Below are 10,461 nucleotides of genomic sequence, written 5' to 3'. Positions count from 1 at the left end.
GTTCTTAACTAGCAGAGGGAAGATAAGGATATGTACCCCTGGAGTAGTTTTCTATTGTTTTATAACAAATTACCACAAAGTTAGTAGCCTAAAAAATACAAATTTGTTAGCTCACAGTTCTGTAAATCAGAAGGCTGGGTACAGTGTGGCTGGGCTCTCTGCTCAGGGTCTAACAAGGCTGAAATCAAGGTGTCAGCTAGGCTACTTTCTCATATGGAGCTTGGGGTCCTCTTCCCACCCCATTCAGGTTATTGGCAGAATTCAGATCCCTGCAGCCAGAGGACTGAGGTCCCCATTTCCTTACTATCAACAGGGAGCTACTCTTGGTTCCTAGAGGCCACATTCCACACCTCTTGGCCCCCAAAGGCAGTACACAGCATAGATGTTTGCTTTCTTCCTTTTAGATGTTTGCTTTCCTTTTTTTTTTTAGATGTCTGCTTTCTTCCAAGCCTGCCAGAGTGTATTTCTCTGATTTCCTTTTCCCACCAGTCAGAGAAAACTCTGCTTTTAAAGGGCTCATGTGATTAGGTCAGATCCATAGGTATAATCTCCCTATCTTAAAGTCAACTGATTTGGGACTTTAATTACATCTGCAAAATCCCTTCATAGCAGCACCTAGATTAGCACTGAACTGAAAAACTGGGAGAAGATGTGTGCATAGAAGGAGCTAGGAAATCTTGAGGGTCTATCTTAAAATTCTGCCTCCCATAAACCCCAATGTTGAGATGTTCCTATTTAGATAAATACCACAAAATGGGGAAAAAAGAAATATCAACCAATTGCTCTAATTTTTTTGTTGTAATATTATTTCGGACACTTCACTCATTAACATGGCTCATTTGCTATAAGTTAGTCAAACAGAAGAAAACCTGGGAAGATTAAAATAAAATAAAACAAAATAAAATAAAATAAAATGTGACCTTGGGCTTAAATCTTGACCACTAAATGCTAGCTGTGAAACACTGGGTAAGTTACTTAACTCTTCTAAACCTCAGTTTCCCTACCTATAAAATGGGGATAATAGTAGTATCTTCCTCATATAGTGCATGATGGACTAAGTGAAATAACATGTGCAAAGTATTTAATACAGTATCTATCACTAATTTAGTGATAGCAATTATTTTATCATTGAATGACATAAGACGTAAAACTGTCTCAGAAAGTATAAAGAATGATTCTGATGTAGCATATTATCACTAGGTACACGTAGAGGGCATACCATTAGACAGGTATCCTGTACATAAGGTGGACCCGTTTACTATGCAAACATATCATCACAGTTATTTAATGTACCACTTTAATTGTGCAGTTGAAATTCCCACTTACCTCTGTCTCTGAATACATTCAGCATAAACACATCAGCGTACAGTTAACCCTTGAACAACACAGTTGAACTGTGCAGGTCCACTTATATGTGGATCTTTTTCAATAAATACATACTACAGTACTACATGAACCAAGGTTGGTTGAATCCACTGATGTGGAACCACAGATATGGAGGGCCAACTGTAAAGTTATAAGCGGATTTTTTGACCTCACAGAGGGTTGGAGCCTCTAACCCCCACATTGTTCAAGGGTCAACTGTATACTCCCAAGATGAAAAACGTAAAGAAGACTGATAGCCATCTTTAAACAGATTAAGGATTTTGTATGGATTTAGTAGCCAGAATTATAACCAGTGGAAGGAAATTACAGAAATGCAGATTTGGGCTAAATACGATCAAGACATTAGTTAACATCTGTCAAAAAATGGACTGGGTAAATAGTAAGTTCCGTGTCCCTGAGTGACCACTTATCGGGGAAGTTTGTAAAAAGAATTCATGCATTAGGTATGAGGCTTATACTACTGACCTTTAAAGCCCCTTCCAGGGACTTCCCTGGTGGTACCATGGTTAAGACTCTGAGCTCCCAATGCAGGGGGCCTGGGTTCAATCCCTGGTCAGGGAACTAGATCCCACGTGCATGCCACAACTAAGAGTTCTCAAGCCACAACTAAGGAGCCCACCTGCCACAGTTAGGACCCAGTGCAACCAAATAAATAAATATTTTTTTAATTAAAAAAATAAAGTCCCTTCCGATTTTAACAGTCCATGAAATTCTAGTTCTTGTTGAGTGTGTGCGCGCGTGCATGTGCACGCATATGTGTGCATACGTGCATTAGCCTGATTGATATTTCTACATAAGTGTTTGCCACTAGATTGTTTCACCAATTTAAAAAATACATGTGTGTGTATATATACATATATATGTATGTGTGTATACATATACACATGTATATGTATGTATGCATATATTCTTTTTTTTCCATAAAAGAAAAAAGATGTCTTCCTCAGATTTTGACCTGGAGTGAATTTTTGAAGCATAAAGTTCATATTTCTTAGTTTTTCTCTCTTTAGATCAAGCCTTATGTATAGCTTATTGTTTTGAAAAACAAAATTATGCTTAGTCCATATTATTTAGAAGTGAACCTCTAGTATTATACTTTGCTTCTAGAAGCTCCACATCAGTGCATCATTTCACGGTTGCTTTGGAAATTACCATCGCCACTCTCTTTGTGTGTCAGGCCTGCAGTGTAGAAAATATGAATTTTCACCAGTAGACTAATTACATTCCAAGATTTTCTTTGTGGGTATCTTTTCCAAGTTCATTTTCTTAGTGGCACTTATTAAACTGTTCCAGAAGCTAAGTGTGACACCTGAAATAGGCCCAGGACTCACAATCATGCACTATATTGGGAGTGAATCTCAGATCTTCATTTTATGTGTAAGTCTACCTTGTATATGATTGGTGATATATTTTCTTTTAATATTTTCCCCGTTTACAAAGTAAGACATAGTCACCATAGAAAACTGAGTCACTTAAAGGTACAAATAACCACAAATTTCATTATTATTTTAATCAGCAACCAAAGACAATCACCATCAATCATTTGCGAACACTCTTTGAGAATTCTCTATGTTTATATACACATATAGATACACAGATAAATAATTTTACATAAATGGGATTATTCCTCATGCAGTTATTTCACAATATCTGTTTTCCTTTAACGCATCATGAGCTCCTATCATGTCAATGAATACAGAGACTTACCCCTCAACAACTGGTGGCTGGCACATTGTTCCTCTCTGCTAGTAACACTTTCTTGAAAAAAACATCCATTGCATACTCCATGTGGTCCTAGTGAAGATCACAGTGGCCTCTCCCCACATGGTGTGTGGCAGGGACTCAGTTGACCCAGATGGGTTTCCTAAGACCAATCAACATAGACCCTGAAATTTAATATATCAACACCAGCAGAAAGAAAGTCTTACTTCCTTTGGGACTGAGAATTATTAAGACATTATAAACTGAAGTTGCTTGCAGCCATCTTTTCTGACTACAAAAAAGGAAGCTGTCTGTGATAGGAAAATTGAAGCCAAAGCACAAAAAGAAGCAGAGATAAGCAAAGATGAGAGGCAGATAGAAAGAGAAAGTTTTTATATATCTTAGACCCTGGATGCAGCCATGCCTAAAGCTTCTTCATCTGGACTACAGTCTGTGCTGGTATAAGACAGCATATGCTTTTCCCCAAAATTACTGCACTATGCAAAGTTGTTCAATAAAAACCACAGGGTTTATGGGGGAAACGGGGGTAGGAGTACAACAGTCAAAAACTTTGTCAGTGACACATACACAAAAAGATACAAACAATGAAAATGGTAGCACAGTTTTACACGTTAAATAGTTAAGAAATACTACAATAAATACGGTGCTTTATTTTGAAAAAGGCCTGAAGTTTGCTTGTGGAAATTGGTATTAGAAGGGTTGCAACTTGTGAGTTATTGTGAAGTGGTGGAAGGAGGGTTATCTGAAATCAGATGGAAAGCTCTAACACTAGATGTGGATGGGTGTGACTCAAAACACAATGAAGTGAGGTAACTGGTAGACGTTTGAGGTTTTGTGTGTGTATTTTGTGTATTCCTATGCAACTTGATTCATCTAGGTGTAGTTTTCTGTTTTCACCTCTCTCTGGCTGACAAAATTGCACATAAGCAAATGTAAAATTCACCTTACGCTGAAATTGTTCTCTAATATATGTCACAAAGGAACAGACAAGGGTTAGAGCACTCTGTACTTGACTATATAAGTGAATAAATTCCCTTTTTTTGTTTAAGGTAATTCCAGTTAGCCTTCTTCCAGGGTCCTGAATAGTAATACATGGCTACAGAATATTCCATTACACAACAGTAACACATTTTAAGTCCCAGGCTGGCTTTTCTGTGTCTCTTGACACACTTCTAGAGTATCGTTCTCTACTTTCAGTTCTTGCATACTCAGAGATTGAAAATTCATTTTAATATTAACATAAACCATTATTAAAAAGGTAGTATGGACCTGAAAAAGATATAAAAATTCCAAAGCCAAATAGATTTTTTTGAATTTTTACTATTATCATCTGTAACACAACTGACTTTTCAAACAGATAAAAAGTTGATGATTACAGAATTTAATCTTGGCCCTGACAAATTTTGGCCAGTTTCAGAATGATTTTTTTCATGGATTCTGATACTTTAAAATCCACAAAAACTCTCACAGAGGTTACAATATTAAATCATTACATGTCAATATTGTATCTCAAATCACCTAACCCTGTACATAAAAAGTTTTTGCCTGAGTTATCACATTAGCTCTTGATTATAACAAAAGCCTACATGTATTACAGTTTCATCACTGATGTTCTGAGTGATTATCCTTGGGGTTGGAGCAAAATTGGCCCCAAGGATACTGCCATTTTGTATTATTCTTGACAAGAGAAGGGAGCGAGTATCCCACAGACAAGTTGTTTCATACACTGGCTGTGATCCTAGCCTTTGAAACACCTAGGTAGAGTTTATGCTATGCAGATAAGGAGGCATAAAAAGTTTCCTTAAACCTACCTTAGCCTTAGATCTGTGTAGTTTTTATAGTCATTGGAAATGAGCCAGGTGGGAAAATGTTTTATTCTCATTTTTTTCTATAAGTATAATTTTGTGGCATTATACAATTCTGTTGTGAAACTAATTCAAACAACCATTTAATTTGAGTGTAATTTCAGTTTTGGGTTACCTTAGAAAATAGTATCCTCTGGGTCAGGGATTGGCAAAACTTTTCTGCAAAGAGCCTGATAGGAAATATTTTAGGCTTGAGGGTCATAGAGTCTCTGTCCTGACTACTCAAGTCCACTCTGAAAGCAGACATATACAATACATAAACAAATAGGGCTGGTTGTGTTCCAGTAAAACTTTATTTAATAACAGACAACAGGACAGATTTGTCCAGTGTACCACTACCATAATTTGCCAACCCGTGCTTTGGACCAACTTTTTTTTTTTTTTTAATGTAGCCTTGGAAAAGTCTCTTGAGACTCAGAGAAGGCCAAGCAGGCAGGAACCTGAACTATCCCTGCTTCAACTAAAATAGTTTTTATGTTTACAATATGTGGACTTTTGCATGAAATGAGGTTTGATTAAAGGGTTCCATTTCTAATAAGGAGAAAAGCTTCAAAACCATTGCCTTGGACTAAGCCTAAAATCTGCTGCTTTAAAACTCAAGAACAGACGTTTCAGGCAAAATAAACACATCTTTGGACATTTTTTAAAAATGTTCATAGGTGGTACACATGTGTTTTGATGTTCCCAGAAATTCACATTCTTATACAATTAATAAAGCATTTAAATAGATAGCTTTAACGGCTCTAAAAATGTTATCAGCTTATCATTCCTAATTCATTTTAACTTTTTTCTAAATATAATGTTTAAAGTACCTTAAAAGGTCCTAGAGAGGTGGTATGGTATAGTGGAAAAAAAGCACCAAATTAGGACTCTGTATTTTCCTCCATTGCTAGATTGTGAGGTTTCGGAAGAGAGGAACTAAGTTGTCTTCTTCATCTTTAAATTATCCTCAGCACCTAGAATAGTACATGACACCAAACTTTAATTTCTTAGGCAAATGTAAATTCACTATTACAAAGCTAGGAAGAAAATAAATTCAGGTAGTTTATTTACTTATATCTTTCCATAATCCATAAGGAAAAAAGCATATATTTCCAAGTGAGCAGCAAAATAAAAAGTTAGTACTTTGAGATATATTTTTATACTTAGGAAATTAACATGTTTAAAACACATAATAGCTAATAATTACTGGACTATGCCAAAAGTCATGTCCTCACAAGGATCCACAAATCCATTAACTGCAATTCTTAAATCCCAAAAGTTCTGGAAACCAAACATTTTTGTTTTGTATTTTTAGTAACTTGACAGTCAAATTAGTCTCACCTAAATTTACTTGACAGTAGAAGCTGATCTGAACTGAAGGAGGCTATTTACTGGTATTTATTTACCCCGTATGAATAATCATATGGCTTGCTGCAAAAAATATTACCCTATTTGATTATGTAGTGTTTTCCCTGAACTCCCTAGGGTGTTAAAGAATGCACGGTACATGGCATTTGGTTTTACACAACTCCAGATCTTTTCCTGGTTGTTTTCCACGGAGGAATCTAGAGCCCCATTCCAGACTGAGGCCATGTCCCTGGTCCCAGTTGTCTTCTGCACAGCCATCTTGAGCAACAATTGAGGCTGCGCAAACGTCTCAGAGCGCCTACCTGTCATGGCAGTGGGGAAAAAGTAAATGTGCTTCCCGATCATACAGAAAGTCAGTATTATCACTTTGATGGTCAATGATGCGTTAAATAAGAACATCTTTGTTTTTTAAAAAGCACCTATTTTCATCACTGGGCATTGGGCAGTCGAGGATCAGAATTAAGTTACTAGCTCTTAAGCTTGCAAAGGAATCTGCTCAATATATATTTACCATTTGACTGACGCACATCTTGGCCAATATGTAACAATTTCTCTCGCATTAAATGTGGGCAACAATAGATATCTGTAGAGACAAAGTAACCGGAGGCCCTATAGTGGCTCAGCTCCAGCAACAAATCCTCCATGGAACTGGCACGCTCCCCAGGTCTCTCTCTTGGACCCCACCCTATGGCCGGCAGGATCGTTTCTAGGGATCTCAATTAGAGAGCTTGTACTAAATAGGACGGGTTGGGCCCATAACGCTAGAGGTGGTGGACCTGCCTACCCCCTAGGGTGGGATATTCCGGGCTTGGAAAATAAAAACGACGTAAACTCAAACCACAATGCCAACTTTTCCCGACAGCATTTCCTCATAAGAAAAAAAGCAGACACCAAATCACCCCTCTGAAAATGCCTCTCTTTGGAACTGTAGAGTTGGCCGGTATGACACGCTGCCGGACCGCACCTATGCCTGGCGCGCTCCCACAGAGCCAGGGCACCGCGCCGCTCCTGCGCAGCTTCTAGACTCCTCCCGGCCGGACGCTCTTCCCCACCCTTCCCGGCTACTTCCGGCCCTCGCCAAACGCCCTCAACGCGCTTGCGCCGTTTTGATAGGCTTCTCGAGTACAAGAAATCGGAGCGCTGCCTCTCAGGAACCTCCCCCGCCTCCTCTTCGCCCCGCCCACGCCTTACTGGCCCCCTCCCGAAATCTCGCGAGGGTTGATGCGCGTCCGTATTTTGCGGGCAACTAGCTCTCCCAGCTGCTGTAATAGCTGCTGCTGGAGAAATTGGAGCTGCCGTCGTCGGCGCGCCCGCCCTCTCCCACTGAGGCGAGCCACCGCCTCTTCTCTCGCTCTTCTCATACACCTATCGCCGGGAGCGGCGGCAGCAACAGTCCCTGGACCCACCGCCGCCTCCTCAGGCGGCCACTCTGCCGCACATTCCCTCAGTCCGGCAGCTGCCGGCGGCCCCCTGCCCCTGTCCGGCTCCTCACTTCAGGTCGTCTGTTCCCTCCTCATCCTCGCCCGGGACCCACCTCCCCACGGTCTCGCCGGGGTGGAGGACGACGAGGAGGAGACGAGAGTCACCCTCCCTCCAGGCGGCGCCGGCCCCCTCACCCGCGGGTGTGTCCTATAAATGGCGTCGGAAAGCGACACCGAGGAATTCTTTGATGCCCCTGAAGATGTGCACCAAGGGGGCGGATACCCTGTAGGGTAAGTAACCGGAGCCATGGCCCAGAAGCCGAGCGTCCCCGTCCCCCGGCTTCCCCTGTGCCTTCCCCCCTGCACCCCTCCCAGGTCCCGCCGTGTCCGCCACCGCTACTCCTTTCGGTCTCCCTCGGGCACTTTAGAGTGAGTTGGGGGAGGGCGATCGCCCACCTCGGGCAAACCCCCCTGTTTTCCCTGGTGACCGGCCCCAGGGCTTCCTTTCTCGTCTTTTCTAGCTTTCTGCGAGGTGGGACAGTTTACGAACCTGAGAGCCGGAGATTTGTATTTGTGGGGTTCAGAGCTTACCTTTGAAACATCCGTTTTGGCCTTGAGGGCCATAGATTAAAGGAGACGTTGCAGTGCCCTTTTTTTTTTTTTTTTTTGCCGCTAACTTACCTATTCGTTTCAGAGGTGGCTGTATCTCTCCCTATTTGTCGTTCTCTTTTTGTTCTACAGAAAGAAAAGGAGCAGAGAGGCGGGGAAAGATGGGGTGCTTACTTAGGAAAGTCCTCTAGCTGATGTAGTCTAGATCCACAGTGTTTTATTAAAATAGCACCTTGCCGTGAGGCAAAGGAAATCGAAGACCAGGTCCTTTACCATTGGGGAGAATGTGGTCTTAAAAGGATAGCCGGACATAAATGTGCACAACCGACTACAGAGATACAAACAAGTGCTGAGTAATCTGTGGTTAGAAGGAGAGCCACAGCTTTGTGCTCTTTATCTAATTCTGCAAGATGTTTTAGTGGTGATTAATACGGGAGATTCTGAGTAGGAAGTACAGTAGTTGGAATGCTTCGCTTGCCTGGGACTTCTTACCCACTCCTCCACTTTTCAAAGTTGGAATAATGTTTAAAGCGATTTCACCGAACTCTTCTACTGGGCATGTATGGAACTAGAGGCAGTGAAATACATTTTCATGCTAGAAGAACTTGAAAATTGGTAAAATTTGTATGTTACTGTAAGTCACTAATATGGTTCCAGGAGTCAGCTGCCTTCAATTTGCAGGCTTACCGGTGGAAGAAATACCTTAATACAAATAATGTTATCTGCACATTCTAGACGTCGTTCTAAAACCTAATATGTGTTATGTATCATATATACCCCAAAAGTTACAGCAACAAAATCAGAGACAAACGTACGTTGGTAGATCTCTGATGAGTGTGTTTCCACCAACCTTCAAATCACTGTTATGGGATTTGGGGGCTGCAGTGGCCAATCTTGAGATGACATTGAATCTCCTTCAAGTTCAGTATATGAAGCAAGTTCATAGCTAGATGGTAGAGGATGTAAAATTCACTTGGATTTCCAAGTACATTGGAGTCCCCTGAAATTAAGTTTTGTCTTTGTGGTATTCCTCTTAAAGTAATGAACTGTCAATTCAGGTTAAATGAGAAATTTAATCCTTTACTAGTTGTGTGGGTGGGTGCGTGGGTGTGGGTGTGTAGAGGGGGAAGGGAAATAACAATCAACACATGATTTAATGAGTTTAGAGCTATGTGAATATTGTTCCTTTTCAACGAATATAACAAATTTAGTTCTGAAGGAGAGCTACATCAGGACTGTGTAAACTGCCTACTAGTCCAGTACCTGGCACAGAGAAAGAACTCCAATGTTCATTCTCTTCTCCTTCCTTTCTTGGAATTAGCAAATTTAACTTCACGCGGTGCTTACTTTGGGAGGAAGTATGCAGAACTTGGAGTTATTTAACTTATCTAAACCAAATGAGTCATTTTGATAGAATTGATAGTCACTTCTTCCCTCGTGGGATAATATAGCTTCTTAAGCACTTTGATCCTTTGATATACTAGGTGAAAAGTAAAAACATCTCCTGGGACCCAGCGTTCTGATTTTAACTCTAAGCTGCCCAAATATTGAGGGTGTTGAGCTCTTTGGATAAAACTACTGTTGATCTGAATTTCACAGCTCCATCCTGCATTAGTGAGGGGATTTGGAGGAGAATTAGACTCCTCTGGAGAATTGTATCTAAAAAGAACTAGCAGTACTGGGAGGACTGTTGGCACAAGATTGGCATCATTAACATTTCCTCTGTCCTTTGTGACAGTTTTTGCCATTTGCATAAGGTACTGTGAGGAGACTTGGCTGGGTAACTAACAACCTAGAAATGCAGTGAGAAATCTTGACTTGTGGAAACACGTGGTATCACTAGATATCTGATCATTAGAAATATCTTCTCTCCCTTGAGATACACTTGGAGTAGCACACCATACAAACTCTAAGAGGTTAACAAACTGAGTTTGGGCACTTTTAAGAAATGTTCCTTGCATTGCATGTTTTAGAGTACACAGACTATTTCACCAAATTGTAGTAAACTGAATAGGCTGCTGAAAGTTATCTCATATGTTTTATTAATCAGCAGAATCCAGATAAACAATCCATTTCCTAAAATTGATTTATTCTTTTCCCCCTCCAGT

At 40.5% G+C, this 10,461-nt stretch overlaps 1 protein-coding gene across 1 annotated transcript in view; it reads left to right on the top strand.

Annotated features, from left to right (window-relative positions):
- The first annotated feature begins 7,571 nt into the window (after positions 1 to 7,571).
- Positions 7,572 to 10,461, top strand: part of WDR44 (WD repeat domain 44) — a 74,428-nt gene continuing 71,538 nt past the window's right edge. Inside the window, exon 1 of the mRNA XM_057718215.1 lies at positions 7,572 to 8,035. Coding sequence (XP_057574198.1) covers positions 7,959 to 8,035 — 77 coding nt within the window. The 5' untranslated portion in view covers positions 7,572 to 7,958. The remainder of the gene's footprint in view (positions 8,036 to 10,461) is intronic.

This window comes from Hippopotamus amphibius, chromosome X (assembly GCF_030028045.1).
Source record: "Hippopotamus amphibius kiboko isolate mHipAmp2 chromosome X, mHipAmp2.hap2, whole genome shotgun sequence".
NCBI lineage: Eukaryota > Metazoa > Chordata > Mammalia > Artiodactyla > Hippopotamidae > Hippopotamus > Hippopotamus amphibius.
The sequence above is the reverse complement of the archived record's forward strand: the minus strand, read 5'-3'. Positions and strand labels throughout refer to the sequence as shown.